General features: G+C 37.7%; 1 protein-coding gene across 1 annotated transcript in view; it reads right to left on the bottom strand.

Annotated features, from left to right (window-relative positions):
• spock1 (SPARC (osteonectin), cwcv and kazal like domains proteoglycan 1) overlaps positions 1-23,068 on the bottom strand; it is a 109,152-nt gene extending 86,084 nt beyond the window's left edge. Inside the window, exons 1-2 of the mRNA XM_024283943.2 lie at positions 22,160-23,068; positions 21,583-21,720 (exon numbers count right to left, since the gene is read on the bottom strand). Of these exons, the coding sequence (XP_024139711.1) occupies positions 21,583-21,717 (135 nt within the window). The 5' untranslated portion in view covers positions 21,718-21,720; positions 22,160-23,068. The remainder of the gene's footprint in view (positions 1-21,582; positions 21,721-22,159) is intronic.
• Positions 23,069-23,270: the final 202 nt, after the last annotated feature.

Below are 23,270 nucleotides of genomic sequence, written 5' to 3'. Positions count from 1 at the left end.
TATATAACATTTTAATTAGGGATAGCGATCAGAAAAAGGGGATACATCTCAACAAAATCAAGCATAAAGTCTTTAAACTTGCTAGTTTATTTTTGTTTTTAAGTAAAATATCAAATCCTCATACAAGAAGTTGTAACAGATTGGTGTCCAAAAACAAAGATATCAAAATAAACTAGCATGTCTCATTTTTTTTTAATTTCTTTTTTACTTTTTACCTTTTACCTTTAGTAGGGGCCAAATTAGCCAACAAATAAAAAAGCTAGTTCGTTGTTCAATTACTAGCTGAACTCCAAAATAGCCTAAAATTCCTCAGTTTGACTAAATTAGTCAAAAATGTTAGCATGCTAAAATAGAAGCTAAATTCTAAATTAGCCTAAAAACCCCAGTAGAAAACAAACTAGCAAAAAACGTTTGCATGTTGCTAAAATAGAAGCTAAACTCTAAACTTTTTGAAAATTACTACTATTTTATTTTTAATTTAGCCAGAGAGCCACCAGGGAGAGATAAAAGAGCCACATGTGGCTCTGGAGCCGCAGGTTGTAGACCTCTGCCATAATAGATGGAGCAGATTAAGAAAATAAATGTTTCATCACACAAAAAGAGACCTTCTGGCTATCATTGTATTGTGAAAATAAACACAACCTGGTAAACTGACATTTCATAAACCCTTAGACTTTTTTTTATTAAAATACATAAAGCAAACAATCACCTATCACCTCCTATCCTGATTTTATTCAAGCTATATTTTGATTTTCAGAATATGTGGACTTCAATACAAATTATTTGAGCCTTAATTAATGACATCCTAAACAATTAATGAACAATAAAGTATTAAAACAACTAATGAATGTTCAGAAAACTGAAACATAGTAGAATTTTAAAATATTACCAAATGATATTGAGTTAAAAGTGACAATAAAAAAACAGAAGACATGTTTTTACAGATATAATAAACTTAAATCATCAAAAAGCAGCAGGAGTGAATCTAAAATGGCACACTGACAGTGGAAAGAACAAAAACAAGACTAACAAATAACTACCAAAGATGCTAAAAAAAGGAGAAATATCGTCAACCTCCCTAAATTCTATTTGATGAAACAGTTAGCAATGCTCCTTTACCATTGAAACGCCACCTGATAAGATAATGCTGCGGTGCCCACCCTTGCTTTTATTGCTTGGATATATTCCATCACGTCCATGGCTCCACCTGCAATAATGGTCCAGAAATTGTTTTCCAAATTGGATTTTTTTTAGCAAAGCAAATTTCTGGGCAGGGTGTCATCATAGCAATATAGCAGAACAGCCAAAGGTTTATTGCAATGTGGGCTACAGGCTGAAAAAATGTTTTTACAAGATATTTAAGGGTTAAATAGACATCATATTTAAAGGTTTATTGTAATTTAAAATAGTGCGATGCATCATTGCAATACTTTCCTTTTGCAGGTGTTCATTTGCTTTCACAGACCTCTTACCCAACATCATTTAGGCATTTTATGCACGTTTCTCACAGATGTTAAAATAAAGGTGAAGGGATTAATTTTGCTGTGGTCACACAGAAGTCAGAGTTACTGTCGGGGCGATATCTCACTACACCATGGAGGGATTATGACTTGTGCGTGTGGTACTGAGCTAAAAGAGTACATCATCACACATGTGGATAAATCTGTTTTTTTTTTTTTCTGGTGAGCAACACAAGCTGATTGAGTTTTTGGTATTCGTAGCGATGTAAAGTGCAGAAAAAATGTAATTTTTCTACGTCTTTGGAGACTCGGCGCAGAGCAGAGGAGCTGAGCTAAATCTCAGGTGTCACACTTAAGCCTGGAGGCGGGTGATGTGGTTACCAAGGCTGCACCTGCAAAGACACATACAGTACAAGCCAGCAGCTTGTGTGTTTTTGTGGGTAAGCTAAAAAAATGCCACAAATCCCTGTAGTCACAATGACTGTATGTAGAAAACAGCAGACAGGCCTAACAGCGTGTTCTGGACCAAATCATTAGGCATTATGTTCTGTGCAGTCACACCTGTGCTGCACTTAATGGTTTCCTTACATTCTGGGATTATAAAACAGCAAAAATGTCGCAATCAGGATTAAATTAAAGCAGACATTAATAGATAAAAGAAATACAGCAGTATTAAAACTTTAGGTTTAGGGCTGCAGAGTGTTTAGAGAGTGCACACACGTCCAGACTCAGCAAATAGCCTTGAGCAATTTAAAACAGAAGGACAATTTATCTTATTTTAGGTACACACGTAAGCAAAGATTTACCACACTCCTACTGTGAATGAAAAAGTGCCCCATATTTAGCAAAGGAAATGAAGCACATCGTGCCACCATTCCTCACACTACAAAGTGAGCGAAAAACATGAAAATGAGACTTTTCCCAAAGGAAAAATGACAACATTCATCATTAAGAACAAAAATCGCCACCAAAACCCAGACTTATGCATTTATGGAAAGAAGCCATTTTTTGATAAGGCAGTTTGGATAGAAGACAATTATTTTCCTGTTATTTACGCAGAAAAAAGCTATTCTTTATTCTTATGGTAATTTGTGAAAAATAAAACCACCCATTAGCGGTTTCCATCAACCATAACCTAACTTATTAGAAGCCCTAAATAAAGACGTGTCTGGCTTGAACAGTGTTGCCATTAATATGAGCTATTAGCCTCCGAACCCGCACCAAAAAACAATCACTCACTCTTATACTGCCTGAGATAAGTGGCTGATTTCAGCTTGGCTTTCCTCTTTTTGAGTCTGATTGTGCAGGAAATTTTGACCTTCGCAGATGGTCAGTCACAGACTTTTAAAGGAAAGAACTCCAATAGAACAACAAAAAAAGTCAAACAGAGCAATAGAAAGTACTTTTACTTTTTTTTTTACATAATTTCTTGCCTTCAGGTCTGTGATCTCAGCAGGACAACTTGCAGTTCTAAAGAATTTAACAAGGTTAGGGGTCATATGGCCTTATTCTTGCATGGCGGTGTGCACAAGTGCATATGTGGGCAATTTCAACACCAAAGGAAAGCAAATCTGAGGTTAATTAGGATAGCCACGCTGACTGCTAAATATATATATAATGTTACATGTGTCGGGTCTGAAGCTCCGAGCCGAAATACTACAACTCAACATCTTTAAAGGCAGATTTTAGAAGACCCAATGTAATGACCGGTTGTTGCTAGTATTAAATTAAATAAAGATATTTTAATAAAGTTTGCAGACAGATAGATTGCTTTATTTGCAAAGGGAAAATTAATTAACACAATAGTCTAACATATTTAAAAACAATAAAATCCCATAGAATTAACACATTGATTAAGATGGATTGTGCAAAAGGACAAAAATATTGTATACATATATTTTATGTTTTCACCAATGTTGCTGTTTAGCACTTTTTACACAGGTGTAAAAAAAATACTGTAAACAAAGACTAGTTTCCAGAATTGAGGTATCTATTATTTATTTTCATCAATCAACAAAACAAAATCAATCATTTGGTGTAACCATCCTTGGCCTTTAAAACAACATCAATTATTTCATTTGAACACAGTTTTGAGAGGAACTTGACTGGTAGGAGATCTGAACAGAAATATTCTGCGTTTTGTTTCTTTACATAACTACAACCAGACCCAGTGATATTTTTCCCAGGGCTCCAAGGGCCATGCCATCACTCTAATAACTTCTTGTTTGAGGATCGGCTACATGTTTGGAGTTGTTGTCTTGCTCTGACATAAATTTAAAGCCAAGCATACACCACCGTGATGGTATTGAATCATGTTATCTGCCAAAACACCACTAATCTTAACCAAACTGCCAAATCTGTTTGCACGAATGCAGCTTCAATTGCTCAAGGAACCTCCACCATTCTTTACATAATTGCACTCTAGCTCTTAGACAGACAAATCGTCTTTTACTAGAACCAAATATTACAAACTTTAGTTCAGAGCACCTGCTAAGATTTGGCTTTAAAGGCCTCGTGCAGTGGCAATTTTTTTTTTTAAATTTAGAAAGTCAATGGAACTTGGAAAAATAATCTGATAAAAATATTCACTTAAAATGATCCAGCGTGGTTTTATTGATCATTTTATGGTCCTGCACAGCTTCAAATTTGGGCGATAGGTGGTGATGGGCGGGGGCTGCGCGTGACGTCACTTCAGGGATCCCAGAGTGTAAACAACAATGGGGGATGGTTTGAGAAGCGACGTAGACCACGATTTAGCGGATATTTCTTTGGATGAAGGTGATGAGCCTTCATCAAACACGGAAATTTTAACGACACAGGGTTCGGAGGGTGTACAGCCCTACCAGTTTGAACCGGAGGTTTCCTCATCTGAGGATACAGGGGCTTCGGATGACGATGGTGAAAGCTCATACAGCGATGGCGCCGAGAAGACGATCAAACTTGACTATTTTGAGGAAGTAAAAGTCGTAACAAGGTTTCCGTAGGTGAACCTGCGGAAAGATCATTATCGGAAAAGGAAAGGCGCTGCCGCGGAGCGTCCTTTGTCGTCCTCCTCCTCGGCCGAGGTGGACGGACACAGGACACAATATAACATGGACACATCACCCTAAGAATGAAATAAAAATGTATCCATTTTAAATCTGATGGTACAATAGAAGTTTTCATTTTAAAACCCATTCCCGTTTCCTGTTTCCATAAATTTTTACTGCCAAATTGACGAGTCCACGACCTGGAAATCGAACTCCTGCGTAAAGCTTGCGTTGCCACTGAAGACAGTTGCAGACATGATGGAGACAATGTGATCATGCCGATCGATGTATGAACGCATTTTTTGTGTGTCAACGCAACTGCAGACAGACCAGTGGAAATCAGCCTCTGGAGTGGTAAATGGGGAAATACAGGGTAATAGTGACTATTAGACTTTTATCAGTTATATAAATGTTGAGGTAGATGAGTTGTGGGGTTTGAATATCATAGATAGAAACTGTTCCCTGTCTTTTTTCCTAGAGAAAAGAAGTTGCATACCATAAAAGAAAAGATTTATAATAATACCATGTATTTTTACTGTACAACCAGTGCAACATAGTACAACAACGAGAAATCTCCATTAAAAAAATGAAAAGATACAGTTCTATGATACTTTTGAGTGATTTTGTGCATTTAATAAAACACATTGTATGCTCTCTAAATTACACCTTTGTGATGAGTAAAGCTAAGCTTTTGAAATTGGACCCTATCTGTATAATTCCTACTTTATAATAGTCCAAATGAAAGTCTCCAACTAAATAAATCTCATAATTGCAGCAGTTAAAAAGGCATTATCCACAGTCAAGCCATGTGTGCTAATTTGAGGTTTTGGCAAAGGCTAGTTTTATCTGTCAGCTGCAGATAAAGGGAGCTCTTAGTGTTGATCAGCAGTATCCCCAGCATACCTTTTTTCATGAAACCTATTTAAAAGTCAATGGAAATGTGTCAAAGGCCAGTGGTTTTCAAGGTTAAGAGTGCACACATGTGTACACCAATGGCAGACAAAGAAAAGGGGGAGGGTTTAGGAGGACATCCCAAGCGGGCTCATGGGTGTGCGGCTCATTAAAATGTGATTGAAGCAGCAGCTCAGAGGCTGACTCAGCTGAGTTTAATTAAAGCTGTCAACCCAGTCTTGTGTCACTCTCCAACATGCATATGCATGCATTCGTTTTCACACTCTAATCTGCCTCACCCTGCATTTCTTCTTCACTCTTATCAACTCAAGTGTGGCATTCTCACAATCAATCTCCCTTTATCCACCCCCACACACACAACTGGCTATTTGGCCTAATTATTCTTCCCGTGCAGTTGCCCCCGCCCACAACCACGGGGTCGGCTGCTATCAAAACAGACAAAAAGCCTGTATCACAACCAAAGCACAGGAGAGAAGCAAGCATGAAGAAAGACAGGGTAATAAAACTCAGATCCAGAAGTCCATTAGTCTCTTTGTAATTAAGTGGGAGGGGCTTCATTTCATCAGAGAGAGCAGTTGCTAAAAACGAACTAATCACATCTTTTGCAGACAAAAACAGTAATATTAAAATGAACCACATTATCAAAGTTTATTTAGTGATAACAATAAAATGCTGGCTTTGGTAAAAATCACCAACAAAAGCTAAGGCATTTTAATGGCACACGTTTACATGGTAAAACTTTCTGCCCCAAAACAAACATTGGCAGTAAAATGTAAATGAATTATTGACTGAAATAAATTACATTTATATTTGAATACTTTGTAAGTGATAGATCAGTCAACAACAGCACATTACAGATTGATTTTTTTTGCATCATTGTGGTTTACGCAACTGAAGATAAATCTTTACTGCATTTTACAGTTTCAACAAAAAGTTTACCAACATAACATAACAAAATCATAACAAAAGTTACTGAAATGAATCACTTTTTTAATTTAATTTCATAATGATGACAGTAGAAATGCAACAATTCAGCTACAGTCCTTATAAAGGGAGTATTTCACAAATGTAAACACACCAAATAAAGTACAGACATTTTTATCTAAGTTGGTATAAGGAACTGACCAGTTAGCTGAAAGTTAGTTATTGAAGTCTAATTGTTCTAATTCCCATAATTACTCAAACAAACCGCATCCAAAATATAAGTTGAAAAACAACAGAGTTTAATGGCCAAAAAAACCCAAGTACAATAAATAAATGAACAAACAAGTAGACCCTTCACAATTGATAAATAGTGATTGATAAACTCCCAGATAGAAATTCAGGTCACCTGTGATGTCACACAATAATTTTAAGACATAACAGCCTCTATCCGGTTACATATTTACATAAAAAATACTATTTTTGGATTATTAATTCGTGTTTGCCGGTGGATTAGTTTCTCTTTCGATTCTGTGTCTTCAAAATCAAATCATATTAAACATACACAGCGTGTAAAGGATAAAAACACCATCTGGCCTAAATCTGTTTAGTCATGTCTCTCATGGTTTGAAAGTCAGCCTGAAAGAGGACGTCCTGCCAGCTGTTTCTTTGACAACACCGCAGCATCCCACTGCAGAGTGCCAGAGACCACTGAAGCAAAGTTGGCACCGGAAAGCCAGAGTAACAGTAACTTCACCACCAGCACTGCTGGCAGGCAGATCAGTTGCAAATTGTCAAGCTCAGTATAGAACACTGGGTCCACAGAGGCTCAAATCCACTTAAACCTTGTCCACTTTTGGATTCTTGACACAGCAGAGAAAAAACTCCGTACAAGTTTGACAGGAGCATCACGCCAACACAGTTAGGAGCTGGCCATGGTGCTGAAATCTCATACCTGGAAAACTGCTGAACAACACATGGAGTAGAAACACACAGCAGTTACCAATTTTGTTCTGTCCCACCATAACAATTATGGTATTCTAGATGCAGTAAAGTAAATATAAAACTGAATAGTTTCAGTTCACATAAAGTTCAGATTTTTCTTTTACAAGTAAGACTAAAAAAAAACTGCAAACTTGCCAAAAACGGACCATAACATTTCCAATGTTCTCGGCCTAATTATTTGCAACTATTTACTGTATTATTAATATACAGTAACCATTTACTGTATTTCCCATTAAACCACAGCAGATTCAGTCATAAATACAAACAAGATAAACATCGCAATAGTATCAAATAGACTTGGTATTTTTTAAAACAAATTTGTCACTGTTGGATGTTTTTCATTTTTCTTTCCACAGCTTGTCTTATGTCTTAAAGAATCAATAACTGAACTAAAAATGCTAAAAAAAATGACCTTTCTATTCCTCTTCATTTTTTGCTGTCGTAGAAATTCATCAAGCGCAGCACCTTTACTCCTCATCACTCACTAATGAAACAAAACAGGGTCCTTGAATGTGAAAACCATCATTTATTTGTTTATTGTTTTTAATTTTGATGCTTTCAGTAAATTTTAAGACTTATAAATTTTTATTTCTTCTTTTTCATATGTATACATATCATCATTTTAGAAACCCTTAATAAATCACACATCTACTTTACAAACTTAATTTTTGAGTTAATAAGAACTAAAGTCAGTATAAAGAAAAAAAATGTTTTGTCTCAATGTTTATCTATTCATATCTATCATTTTGTAGCACTCGTAATTGTTTCAGTTTGTTTTGGTGGTGATAAGAAAAGGAAAGAAGAAATCATACAATAAAAAGTTAAGTCAGAAAAAAATAAGTAAAACTAAGAAAATAATGCATACAATGAGCCATATCCCTCTCTCTATTGTCTTTATCGATGCACAAGATGAGTTTTCAGACAAATTTGTTATATTATTAATCTACTAAAAAAAAGTGTGGGCCACAGGGAATAAACCTGGCACTGTTTCCCTCCCTTCATCTGCTCTTCTCCTATCTCTGCCTTCCTTTCCCTCTAGCATCAAGAGGTGTAGTAGCAGAAACCTTCTGAATTATTGAAGCAGACAAGACATCTGTCAAACCCACCCACACACACACACACACACATACACACAAACAGCAGGTCCCTTCCCTTGTGGGAAAAAAAAAAGATAATGACCGATTCAAGCTGACATGGTTTTACAGGCGATAAACATCAGCGCGAGAGGGCACAAAACGAGGTGGAGAGAGATGCTGACTCTGATCAAAAGAGGGCTGAGGAGGTGTAAAAAGGACAGTTCACAATTTATTCCATGTGGTGACATTCAGGTTGGAAAGGGTGCTTTAAAATGTGATCTGTGCAGACCTGTCCACTCGGCACAAAAAAATAAAAAAAAGGAACGAATTTGATTAAACGTTATGTGGTGAAACATTGAAATTGGGAAGATAATTGTAGTCCTGTTAGAATAATTATCTGCATCAGCTGTTTCAATGGGCGAGGCTGAGTTTATCATTGTGGTAACAACCCCATTATTACAAAGAACAAGCACAGCCAGATGTGATAAATCTTGATATGAAACCGGTTTATAAATCACAACATGAACCTCATTACAAGAAAAACATGCTAGATTGTAAGGATGCAAGACGTGATCAAGAATGATAAACTCACTTTCTGCTCACACTATCACTTTAAAATCATGCTACCATGTAAATGTGCAAAAGAGAATTTAAGAGAACTGACTTCCCAACCCTTCCCCTCAAAACACCAACAAACAAGCAAAACAAAAAAGCTTCCTCCAGCAGCTGCCTGACACTGAAATATTTCATGCTCACTGATCTGGGATAGTTATATATTCAGGACGCCTCAGTTTATTATGGAACTAATGACTGATGGTTGATAGGATCAGCTGTTACCATGAGCTTCATAAATTTCTATTTAAGTATACATGCTGCCTTGAGAGGATCCCCAACAGGTGGAATGTGCAAAGCTTAAAAAAAACTATTTCAGAATTTTCCCTTTCTTTTCCCCTGAAGCATTTCAATTTTCTTCAGTCAGTTCATCTCCTGAGTATTTGTTTTACTTTCCTAGTTCTTCAACACAGAAAATCTGCTTAGCAGAGGTAAACAAGGACTTTTTGTTGTTGCCTTTAACTGGAGGTTTTGATAAGTTTACTTTTTTTTTTTAATTCTCTATCATGTGAAACATAAATATATTTCTGAGGCACAGTGAATAATGAAATGTGTCACCACATTTTCAAACAAGATCTATCAAATCAACATCTTTACCATCTTTAACTCCAACCTTTGTAGTGGAGATACTTTTTACAAAAAGACAGTGAGTTACTTAGTGACCCATTAAATTGAACCAAACAAAGAAAGTATGAATAAAAACATAATCGATCATTTCTTATTAGATTTACAACCCTTCATTCTCCATTTCCCCGAAAACTATACTAGAATTGTGACTACATCAATCATTGTTCCATAGTTGCTCACTCTAAAGCACTTTTTAGGCTCGCCCCTGCATCGAAGACACTGCCACACTTGTCAAGTGTCGTTTTCTCCACCACCGAATCTCCCAGACGTTGTATTTTAATGGGTCACTTAATTAATTACCCAGATATCGAAGGCTTTCTGTTCTGCTTTTACAGAGAGAGTAAGAATAACGTCTGTTCACAGTCAAATGAGCAGGCAGAGAGGAAGAATCAAGATCTCCATTGTTTATTTATTTATTTTTAAACTGATCTTTTAACTTTCATCTGCTTTCCAGAATTCATCCAACTGCATTGATCATGGACAGAAAATCTGTTTTGGAGGTTAGCAGCCTTTTGGGTGTACGCCAAGGTGGCAGGGCGCCACATGGTCCAGAATTAAGATCCTGGTTTCCAGACTGACGTCTTTGATTGATGTCCAATTCAGAAACTTTAGCAAAAACAACAACGACAAACTGTTATGGGAGGTGTATTTTTCCCCTCATTGCTTCCCCTGAATCCCAGGTGACTTATAGTGTGTTTGTGTGCAGTGAGTGCACTTGAACTTCCCTCCAAACTGTGGGCACCTCTAATTCAGAAGTCACTCAAAACTATTAAGGAGACATTCACTCACAGCCAGAATTTCCTGGCATATGGCTTCTGACTTAAGGCCCAGCTTAAGCTTAGTTTCAATCAATCAAGTCATGTTAACCCTCTGCGTCCAGAAACTGCCGGCATAGCGAGAGACTCAAAGCGTCACTCAAAATACTCTGTAGCAGCATTTAACACTAAAGCTTTAATCTGCCTGCTTTCAACATTACGCTCAAGGACTTTTTCAGTTTTATTTCTCAAAAACCTGTGTTGAACAGCTGACCGTGTCAAGGAAAAGTGTTTAAATCAATGACAGCATAAAAACTTTCTTCAAAATAAATATAAATACAGTTTCTTGCACATAAACCATCTCTATAGGACCTCTTAAATCCAAAAGGCGACACACTAAACTGTGATCCTCCAGCTATAAATCAAAAGACTCTTAATTACGCGTTAGCATGAAAAGGAAACTGTATTTAATTCAGAGTGAATTTTTTCCATAAGTTTTACACCGGGAACCCAAGAGGAATATTACAGTAGTGAATCAAAGAGCAGAAAACGGGCAAGAGCCCAAGATCTTCAACTCCAAATCACAAAACGCAGTCCCTATCCAAACGGGCCCTTACCAGCTGGCACAGCAACAAACAGGCAAATAATGCAGCTATAGCTCATCTTCACTTGTAGATTCTGTCTTTAATGTGTTTGCCTTACAGGAGGACACATCAAACACTGATAAATGGAGCGATCCAAAGGCTGCCAAACCAGCCGTTCATCCGTTTCATTTGAACTGAGAACAGCAGCAGCAGCAAGCTGCCACTGAGCAAACAGTATGCTATTCCTGACTCATACTCGTGACCAATAACTTTTTTTTGACCTTTTAATGGTTGATTTACATGTACTTTTTTTTCCTTTTTAAATAATAAAAAAAAAAAATTAATATCCAAAATGTAAACATCCGTCTGCAACTTGGGAAGCCAATTGGAACAAAGAAAAGTGTCACAGGTTTCAAGTTTCTTTTTCCGTCCGTTCCCACAGCAACAACACTGCACTGCCCACAATGCCTTTACATCTTCGTACACTTAAGCACGGGTCAGTGGTTATGTCTTCCGTTTTTGCCAGAGATGGCACCGCCTAAATTAGACAAATTGCACAGCAGGAGTGACAGCTCCATCAAGGGGGGTGCCAAGAAAAATCAGTGAATGAAAAAGCATAAAGACCATAAATGTTATTAGACTATTACTGGGACACGTAAGCGCCATAATCAAAACAATCTGTGGCGGTTCATGCATGAACTGATGCCTAATGCTTTTTTATTTAAAAGAAATGAGGAGGTATAACTCTGCTCATTAATTTTACTTACACACACACACAGTTCTCTTCCCGTTCTGTTACCACACAAGAGAGAAAAAGGTAAATCAAACAGATTTTGTTCCCAGAGAGTAGTTCCCTGTGGATTTCCATCAACAATTACAAATGGTCACAATGACTGTACCTATAAAAAGGCCTGTTTTGTTGTGTGCACAATAATATTATAGAGATTGGGAATTTGAATTGAACCATTTTAATGCTGCAAAAATCCAAAAGAAAATCTGGAGAGCAAATTTGAGCTTCTTAAACTTTAAGATAGAGTGACACAATTTTTGATCCCATTAAAAGTCAGCTATCATTTTTTCCTTTAAATTCATTTTTATATGCATATTTTCCATTACAGGAGATTTTGTGGATGACAATACTCCATGGATTGTGTTTGTTTCCCTTATTTATGCATACATTTACCCCAGGCACTCTGACTTTGTCCTGCACCCCAAAAAACATGTTTTATAGGCAAACTGAAGATTAGTAATTGTTTATGAGGAGTGAGTGAGAGTGTCTATTTAGCCCTAAGATTGACTGACAACCCTGAGACAGCCGGGACAGACTCCCACTGACTGTAATCGAGAGAAAGCAAGTTTAGAAAATGGATGGATGGATGCAGACCCCAACACTTAAATGACACTGAATGAGTAATGCTGTCAGAATACTTTTTAAACTCATTATATAATTCATCTGTAACCGGTTGATCTCTAAGCTTTAACTAACATCATATAAAATAATTTTGGTCTGGTAAACATATATTTTTAAATTTGTTAGCATTTTAAAAAAATGAAAAACCGTCATTTGATTTATTTATTTTTTTTTAATTGCATTACCTGACTGACTTTGACTGGTCTAAAAATAAAAATACTTTTTTTTTTTTCACTACTTCAGCAAAGTACAGAGCCACTTCTTGGGCTCTTCTGAAACTTCAGATGGAAGCGCTGTTTGAAGTGGCAGCAATCAACTTTAGCAGAGCCATTACATAAATGTAGTGGCTTTTCTGACACTTCTCCAGACAGAAACACACAGTAGTTAGGACTTCACATACTAGTTGGAAAAAAAAAAGTTTGAAGTACATGTCTTTTCATGTCTTACAAGTTACACTGAAAAAAAAAACCGTCCCTTTCAAAAAAAGTAAAAAAAATATATAGAAAACAAGATGTTTTTCCCTTGTTAAGTGAAAAAATCTGCCAACGGAATCAGTAGAAGCTGATTGGGTAACATTTTTAAAATAAGTTGTGATATTTTGCCTATTTAGGACAAAATTAAATATTGAAATTAGCTTTAAAAACTCATATTTAGATATATAGCTTTGGCAATTGGAGAAAAATAAGCATACTTTGCTTAAAACGAGTTTTATATTTTTTAGACTGATATGTTTATACACTTTAAAGTTCAAGTATATCTTATTTTGAGAGGTAAAACACTCCAACTATTCTTATTTCTAAACCCTTAAAGACGAGAGTCATGCATTTTAGGATAAGTTTGTCTTAAATTTTAGATTAAAAATGTATGTTTGCTCACAAACTTATGTCCTGCTGTTGTTGAAGGCATTTCTTTTGAGTCAAACCTATAAACTTTTCCAGTTTTTTGCAATCAATGTCGACTTATTTTCTGCTTAGAAAATGTATTTTTTTTTTTTAAATGTTGCTTAAAATAAAATATTTTTGTGATCAAATCACTCAAGATATTCAATATTTATCGTCTTAAAGCAAGGCGTTGCGCTTTACTGAAAAGTTACTAATATGGTAGTTTTGTCTTCTATCAAGTGTGAGAAGATATTCAAACTAGAATCTAGACAAAAAAAAATACTAGATGATATTTTGTTTTTGCAGAATAATGGGTTCTTTCAGTCTAATGGGGCCACAACAAGGTACAGCTAGGTGCTTCTTTTATTTTTTCTTTCCATCTTGATAAAATATATTTGAGTGAACAACAGTTAACAGTCATTAGGGTTCGTTGACCTCGGTGGCCACAATGCCTCAAATTCTGATGCTTCAAGAAGAATCCATCTTGAAGTCAGACTTAGACACAGATCAACGCTTTTATCTCCAGATTCTCATTTGAATTATCAAAAGGTCAGGATGATTCCCAACACTGTCTGTAATGATCTAACACATCAATGAAGATTAAAGAGGGAAACTAAGCTTCAGGGACAGGAAAAGCTTGTGACGGCTGGCAGATTCACGTCTTTGATTATCAACATCAGCTCAACATTTGCAGTTCAGGCACAACAGTGGTGATATTTTCCATCTAGAAAAAGAACATTGCTGCCACGACAAAAGCTCCTGATGAATTGGACGAGTCACTCTTCAGGTCTACGTCTATCCATCTGTTCTTCCCTAAGCTGACTGGAATTGCATCAAAGCGTCTTTTTTTTCCCTCTATTCTGGCACCACCCCTTTCTTAAAGACATTTCCAAAACTGCTGTGATGGCTCCCCTGCTTTGTCTTTATCTCTGTCATACCTTGGGCACACACATGTTCCTTAGAGCTAATATATCTGGTTATAAGGGGCACTGACCCTATGTCTTCAGTGTGGCCCAACTGTCCTATTGGTTTTGTGTGCATGTGAGTGTGGCGTTTGTGACTGCGCGGATCTACCTGGCTTTTTCTGCGCTTAGTGATTACATCAAGGCTTCAATCTAGGTCACCCCTCCCCGCAAATTTAGTGATTGATCTCTGGGAGTTTCAGGGTAGATGGGATTCTGGGTCATCAGCAGAGATACATAAGGGAATGTTCATAAGGAGACACTTCTCTACACTTACTCTGATCGTCTTGTTTTGCTTAATTTTTATTTTATGTGTACATAGAGGGAAAGGACAAGGAATAAATAGGAATGGGAAGGAAGGGGCAGCATTTCTTTAGAAGCTTCTTGTTTAGCTGGAATTTATCTAAGAATCTGAAAAAAAGTATCAAGAAAAGAGAAAGTTAAAGGTGATGACTGAAGGACAAACAGAAGAAAAGCCAAATTTGAAGCCAAACCGTCAGAATTTTGGTGTTTAATCAAAAGTATTGAATTCAAGGATGTGTGTGTGTGTCTGAACAACAACCCCCCCTCCGCCTCTGGCTGTATAACCGACCAATCATTTTAACAGAGCACACATGCACACTCACCGGGCACAAACCCAGATACACCAAAGTCTGCAGTTTCATTTGGAAGCAGAGAGGTGCTTCCAGGTGTGAATGTGAAGCAGGAGGAAGCTAAAAAAGAACATGCACGTTCAGCAAAACCTGTCCTCCATAAACAGAACGGGGAAAAAAAAACATGTCAAACAAGCAACTCGACCAACCAACTTTGAAATGAAAATGAAAAGGTGTAACTTCTGTTGCCCCATGTGGGAAGAAAAAAAAAAAAAAAACTCCCAGCAACTCACAAATTCTCTTTCCATGGGATAAAGGAGGAAGAGGCAGGGACTGTAACTGGCAGCCCTAAGGAGACCGTCTGTCATCCCAGAAAAGAGAGCACCGCTGATGAAAGATGACAACGTTTAATTCTCACTGTAGGAACGAGTTGAGACAGTTCGCTACAGTCGAACACTTGGTTTATTTGACGGCATTCTACACCTGTCACCAGGTTTATCAGCTAATGAATAGTCGGCCTGGCAATTTGGAGCAGACATCCAATGTCCCTCATAATTGCGTTGCCGCATTTCTCCGAGTTTGACAGCATGTGAGCGGTGTGGAGGACAGGATTTCCCACAGATTAGGGAGAAAGCAGAGATACAATCAAACGAAAGCTTCTTTGTGGAGAAACAAGTAACGGACTCGGAAGAGTTGAAACAAGCTTTTTTTGCACTTTCTGAGGATAACAGTGCAGCTGCAGACTGGAGATGACAGCAGTTTGCGTCAGGAGGGGAGAAAGTTGTCAAAGGCTGTCCAAATGCAGGCAGGAGGCAGAATTCACAGCGATGGACATGGTGGAGAAATGCTGGTATTGGACAAAATGTCCAAAATTTATCATTCAGAGCATGCAAGGGCAGCAGACCATCTGCAGCATTAGCTCCAAAAACAGGGTGCTCTAAACAACTAGTTGAGCCTGGACAGGTTAGTTTACTTCCAGGATAAACTGTTTATTCATTTGTGTGTTATTTAGGGATCACCAGTGACATCTTATGTGTTATAAGGTTAAAGACCCACTCTAATGAAAATTGTGTTCTTAGTGTTTTTCCATAATTTTTCTCATTATGGAGAAAAATGCTGAAAAAAAGAGTAAAATTGAGACTAAATCTGCATTTCTGAGTGTTTTATTTCTTTCAAATTATATTGAGCCAGGAGAAGATGAAGAAATGCAGTCTGAAAAACTCCCAGTTGCAACACAGCAACTGAAATGGCGCATCAAAGTCTCACCACCCCGATACATGCACTGCAGACAAATAGATCCATCAACGTCTTTGTTCTTCTCATCTGAAATGGCATCTCAAAGCTCTATGGAGAGATAGCTCAGATTTTCTCACCAAAATGTTTGCAGCAGTAATATGAGCTTTAGGTTGTAAGGTGATGTAATCTAGAAAAGAGTATAGACTAAAGGATCATGGGGAATAAGCAGAGGCTTACTTCTGCGCCCACTGTCCCTCCCACAACTCAGAGGGGATTTTCTGATGAACTACTGCCGTTCTGCAGAAATTAAGTCCCAGAAAACGACACAGGTTTTTTGATGTTTCTCAAAAACTGTATGAATATAATTAAAAGACTGCTAGAAACGCTTTTAAAACAGAACAAAAGATGATTGCAGGGGGACTTTGGAGGTTGTAAAGTCTTATAGATAAAGAGAAATTGCCAAACAAGAATACTAATTCTTAGCCTACAATGACATTCATTGGGAACTTCAAATAGGGACTCTTTTCATCTTCACTTTTCAGAATGAATCTGCATTTTTGGGGATATAAAGATGCAAAATGGATAAAGCGTAAAAATAATTATGTTAAGCGTTTCCTTACATCACAGAAATTAACTATTCTAGGTGAAAAACGTTTTGAACCAAAACTAATATCTGCTTGAAATGAGTTGAAACAATTAGAAAGGTTTAAATTCAAACTTAAAGAATGTGCGTCATGTTTCTGCCATCAGGTGTGTTTATGTCAAAAGAAATTACAAATTAAAAAGTTTCAAATGACAGCTACTCTGTAGTTGTTTGTCTTCCTGTGTGTGGTCCTCTACTTACAAGAGAAGCAAGTTGAAAAAGACAGAGGTTCTTTTTTTAAATTATCCAAAAATATCTGTCTGATGAATTCACAATGGTGCTCCCATCTAATAGTTTTGCACCAACATGAGGTAAGTATGTCACGTTTAAGCTCAACTGACTGCTTTCTAAAGAGCACAGAAGACTTTAGAAGCTGGAGGCTTATAAAAATTAAATCACAGAGAATACCAGGAACCTCTATAGGCGCTCAATGGGTGTTCTCGCCGACACACTGACTGCTAGATTTAAAGCTGGAGTTTCTGGTTCAGTTTGCATTTTGACTGTAAGCTGAACAAAGAACACGAGAAACCCAAAATAAAAAGATTGTTTGAGATTCTGCTTTTTAAGAACTTTTCAGGAAACCTTCAAGTCTCTTTCAAGTTGGAATGAATTTCTATGTGAGAATAACAGGCTGCAAGTTTACCACTAATGTACTGAGAGTGCGTCGACGCCGGTGCCTCCACCTCCATGTAAATCAGTGAAGTCCCTCTTTGATGTTTGCTCCCCGTAGCTCTGTTGCTCAGCTACATTAGAATTGGCTGCTAAGATTTGCTTTTGTTCTTGCTGGTCGTTTCCCCACTGTTGCAGGCAGACTGAGCACATTTACTTCTTTCCTGACCAAAACACTTTGATGGAGCCAGCGGCGTACGGCCGCTGCAGGCTCACAACAAACTTGACCCTGTCTGAAGCAGGAACGCAAACTGAAGTGAGTGTTGCATATAAATGTGTTTGTTCTCTGCGGCTACACATCAAAGTTTGAAAAATTTTAGTGGTGGGAGCTCACTTAAGAACAATTAGAGTATTGTTGGGATGCACAAAAGTAAGTAAAAATACAATAAAAGAAGAAATAGCAAGCAGCTAATAAAAGGTTTATAAAAAAAATATTTTTTGTGTATAAATACTATCATATTTTTATTATTCTGCATATTTTAAGAACAGTTTAATACTAAATTTGGAGTTTGGCAATGAAAAGTTATTCCACATTGACGGCAATGTACATTAATGTGCTCTTAAACCCATTTAGATCATGTTTTTTTTCCATGTAAATAACAAAATAATAAAAAAAAAAAGTTTTGAAATGTGTTTGTATCACACTGGGAAATGATTGTGTATGTCCATCAAGTTAACATCTATTTTAATTTTCTTTTTTGCAGAAAGTGCAAACAGCTTTGATAAAAACTCCTTTAAACTGTCAGCATAATAACACGAGGCCTCAAATAAAATGAAATGTGAGTTCCATATATTTCCTCCACTTTCACATTTCTTCACCTACATGATACAGGTCACTAATTAACAATGTGACCAGACAAGATTATTTCTAAAATTCAATTTTTCTTACCTGAACCTGAACTTTGACTTTCAACTATTACACCAGCTCTTCAGCCAGAATGTGGACACTCATGCATTATGCACAAGGAGCAAGCGGCTCATCAATCGGGATGTGGAGTGAAATGTGGCGGGGAAGGGAAGAGCAAAAGAGAGGACAACTCAAGGGAGTGGGGCAGAATGAGAAAAAAATAATAATGAAAAAGCTAAATTTTGGTGCAGAGGCTGACAAAGTATTGAGTCTTTGCAGCTCTGGAGACAGGGGGAGGAACATGGGATGAGGAGATGGATATGGAGGAAGATGTGGACTTGGAGAGATTAAGAGAAGGAAGCTCAAGAGACACAGCAGCTGGAGTTCGGATTTGAAGGTTTTTGGTGTTTTTAACATGTTTTTGTGGCATTTTCTCATGAAAATTAAGTGTAAAACTGTATTTTTAATTATCTCTTTTTTTAAATCGCTGTGAATCAGGAGCAGACAAAAAATTGCCATTGGAAAAATCTTTGATAGTGACATCTGTGCAACAATTAGTTTTGCTCCTTGATTTTCCTCGATGTTGATGCATCCATTTACGAACAAATAGATCAATGTACGTCTTTGTTTTCATTGTCCAAGCCAGTATTTGGCTGTACAGCTGGATTGCTCAAATATTGATTGACATCTTAGTTGCATCGGTAATGTTACATTGGGGTTTTCAGAGGCTGTAAGGTAGCGGGAGGGTGTGTAAACGGATGAATGATGGGAAATGGGGGCGGGTTTAGTCATCGCCAACAGCTCCGCCCACAATTCAGAGGCAAAACTTTGATAACCTACTGCTACTTTGCACAAAGTATTTTCTAGAAAAAAAAAAAACTTTTTTTTTTAATATTGGTTAAAAGCGACTTAGTCATAATTAAAGACCACTGGGAATGCTTTTACATTATATAAAAAGATGTTCGGTGTGGGATTGTAAGGGACAGGTTTAAAGTTGTACAAATAAAGTATAGAGGGCACTTATGTTGAGGATAACAACAGAATCAAAGAGAAACACTTAGTTTGCTGTTGTCACCTCAGAGGAGAAGAGCTAAACCAAGAAGATGAAGAGAAATGGGAGAGATAAACAAAAACGCCAGTCCTTTCCACACCCCGCCCTACCTATTGGACATCTTCTGCACACTTTCACTTCTCCTTCTTTCTCCCCTGTCCTCTCCTGACAGGTTGCCATTAACCAGTTTTATTCGCACACAAGGCCACAGAGAGCCATAATGAGAAGACGCCATACAAACACACACTTGGAGTTGCAGACCTCTCGCTGAGCGCGCTCCGTTGTGGCCGTCTGTCTCATCACACAGAGAGATCAGTTCTTATGAGGTTAAACTTATGTCTGCTGAAATACCTGGGGAACATGAGACAGGCTGGTGAAGGACATCATAAAGTTAAAGGCTGTGGGATCACGCCTGTCACCATCAGCATGACAATGGCCACATAAACTTCAGCAGATACTCCACAGGCAACTAAATGACTCAAAGCAGGGACTATATCTGTTTTAGAGATCTGTTTTTTTTTAAATCTGCATTAAAGCATTTCACATGGATACGTAATGCTTTTAATTTGCTGATTATCTAAGACAGCCTAGAAGAGCTCCAAACACTTTTATGAGTCCCACAGGACCTGGCAGATATGCGCTGATGTGGAGATCATGCACCATCAATGAACAGAAGCTTTACTGAATAAATAAAGATTTACAATACAACTATTGGCAGAACAAAAAAAGTTGGAGGGTCAAAAGTTTCATTTTTACACCATATTTAAAATCAAACATATCTAAATATTCCTTTCACATTTAGTAAAGCTCAAAATGAATGTATTTATAAAAATGACTTCAACTTTAATGAATTCAAGTGACAGCTTTCATTAAAATGGGACAAAGTGCAAAAATAAATTAAGTAAACACTGTGTTTTTTTATTTTTAAAAAATTCAGGCAGAAAAAAACTTCAGAAGCTTCATGCACGCAAAAACAAAACAGAAAACAAAAATGACACATCTTGCAAAACCAACAGGTTGCTAATTTATGTGTATAAAACTAAAAAAAAAAACAATCTGACTGACGTATAAAAAGGACAGCTCAGAGTCTTTGAAACATATGAATGTGGACCAAAGCAAAGAGAAAAAAAAGTGTGAGACTGGAAAGATATGCATGCCCTCAGGCAGCGAAGCCTTGTAAACAAACACATGTCCCATGGACATCCCAGCACAGGCTTTCCATGGGACATTTGTAAAATCACATCTGACAGCCATCTTTATGCTTATGAGTCCCGGCTGCAGTCAGAAACCCAAGTTAATTAAATGTAATGAAAATAACTTCCCAACATTTAAAAACAGGCCAGAACCTTGCAGTCATTTTTTTTTCTTCCTGCCTGTTAATTAAAAATTTGTGAATCCGTTTTGAAACAACTGACACTGCCTTCCAACCATGTGATTTACTGCAGCGGGTGAGACTGTAGCTCTGAATATTTGAATAAGAAAAACACACATTACCTTTACTCTAATCAAGGTTCTGTAATTTAAGATGTCTGAAAACATTTGGAGCACTTCTAGAGAAAATTAGACCCTAGAAATGTGTTGAGTTTAAATTAAAACAGAAATAAAGTCATTCTCGTCCTCTTACAGTGAAGTAGAAGAAGTGAAGCAAACATGCAGCAAGGATCCAATTCAGTGTTTGTATGAAAAATCTATTTTCCAAAATACAAATTGTGTTTACAAAGAACATTTTTCTATATTTGTAAGCTTCCAAGTGATTTCCTTGAACATGTACATCTCAGATTAAGAAAGCAAACAAACATGACCCTTAAGGAGTGTTTTATATTTCCTGAAATGTAGATCAGTTGACTCAGTGATCAATATTTTCCTCATGACTTTAGATTCAACTCGGAACTGATGGTGGATCGATCATGTGGTCAATGCTTGATGGTAAACTGGAATGAAATTCTAACATATCTTGATGTCAGCACAACTGAGGTAACTCAGGCAATCCAGGGGGGGAATTGCTCAGCCAGTGAGAATGTGCTGCAGGAGAATTTTCCACCCTGAGCAGCAGCAGGCTGTTTGTCTGGGAGTCTGACTGGCTCTAAACCTGGGTTTCAACCTGCTGACTTCCTACAAGGTGGATTATGCCTGCTGGCAAATGCTCAGCTGCTCGCTGAGTGCATGAAGGGCGGAGTGCGCGCGCGCTTACGCACAGATAAACACACACAGGAGCGCGCATTTACGCACAATGAAGGTAATCGTGATTCGTATGTCTTTTTTTTAGGGAGGAGGGTGTAAGCTGTTGTGTTTTGCCAGTGCAACTCACATCTCTGAATCTGTTCCAGGATCTGTCCTTGTTGTACTGAGCCACGGTGCCCAACCATTTGTCGTTACTGATAGCGGAGACTGCTGTTTCTCTGCCCAGCAAGAGAGCCACGACAGGTAGGAGACAGAAAAGCATTTTCTGAAAGCAGAAAGAAAGAGGATTAAAGCAAAAACTCTGAGAGTGGAAGAGACGAAGAGGATGCTCCAAAGTGGAGAAAAAGTGAGCACTTTAATAGAAGAAGAAGTTAGTAAAGCCACTTCCTTTGACTGCGTGTGAAGTGATCATTTCATCAAACTGCTGATCCTCCTTTTAATCGGATTATAAACACCGGAGAGTTGTTACCGCAGCAGATGGGGCACAGCCAAACGATGAGCTTCCCTTCCACCAATTTGGGGGGAAAAGGCAATTAACGCGCGGGGGGGACGCAACTGCAGCCCCAGAGGAGCTTTGTCTGCTTTCCGCCGCTTTCTCTCACAAGCGACAGCAGCACCCCTAAAGTCTGAGAGAGTTGACTTTATTCCGAATGTAATATTTCTTTGACAAATACCGGCAGCTGATGCGAGATTGCCCAACTTACCTTATCCGTCGGCGCGCGCGTTGGTGCGTAATTCCTTCAACAAAGATAATAAGTCCACGACGGCACCCTGGTAGCGCCCCAACAGCACTGACGGTGAAGCGGAGCAGCGAAAGCGAGACAACCAGGAGCTTTCTCCTCCTCCTCCTCCTCCTCTCTGGTCATCAGACACCGCCCCCTCTCCCTCTCCTCGCCACAAACCATGTCATTGATTTGAGGCTGGGGATTTTTTTTTCTTTTCACACTGGAGTCCCGGCAGGATTTGGCTGCCATGTCCAAGCTGTGTTCTGCGTGTAGAAACACTTTTCAGTTTAGTCACAGGCGTAAAGGGTTGAAGCAGTCAGAAAAGCTCTGCTGCTGAGCTTATGGAGCGTTTCAGCACCACGGACAGGGCAAACAGCCTCTAATATGGTACAAACAACAAAACCTCTTGTAGCATTTTATTTTATTTTTGCTCATAACACTGGGATTTTTGAACTGAAATAAAAATCGCCTATTTAATTTGTCATTTTGTCTGACTTTTTTTCGCTTTTTTAGGTCAGTATATGATGTTTTGCCTGTTTTGATGTTTGAGCTTGCAACTCTGTAGCCTCTTTTTATTGAGAGTTGCTTCTTCAGACTTACATTAAAGGTTTCTTTTCATTTGGGGTCAGCAAAATACTGAAAGGCAGACATGAAAAAAAATATATATCAATATTTGAAGCCATAGTTTTATGTGGCTTCTCAGTGGAGTTGAACACTGATATGAAGAAAAGTTGACCACCGGTTAACCTCTTCCTGAGTGCCTGAGGTACTGTGGGTAGAAAAGAATAAAAAAATTACAAGCCAAGTGTATACAAGCACAATAGAGTGCATACATGCAGTAAAACAAACAAGCAGGAAAAAGCCCAGTTTAGGATTTAAAAGATAATTCCTACCTAAAAAACAGTTAATTTAATTTTAAAAAAGGACTGGTGCTGGACAGAAACCTCCACTGTCTCCAAGATGAATGTGCCACAAGCAAAAGGCTAGTTTTACCTGGAAAAACATGGAACATGAAAACGGTTTTTAGGAGAGCATTAGATTAAATATTCCAAACATATGAGATTTTTCTCTGGTTAAAAAATTTACATTG

This window comes from Oryzias melastigma, linkage group LG10 (genome assembly GCF_002922805.2).
Source record: "Oryzias melastigma strain HK-1 linkage group LG10, ASM292280v2, whole genome shotgun sequence".
In the NCBI taxonomy this organism is placed as follows: Eukaryota; Metazoa; Chordata; class Actinopteri; order Beloniformes; family Adrianichthyidae; genus Oryzias; species Oryzias melastigma.
The sequence above is the reverse complement of the archived record's forward strand: the minus strand, read 5'-3'. Positions and strand labels throughout refer to the sequence as shown.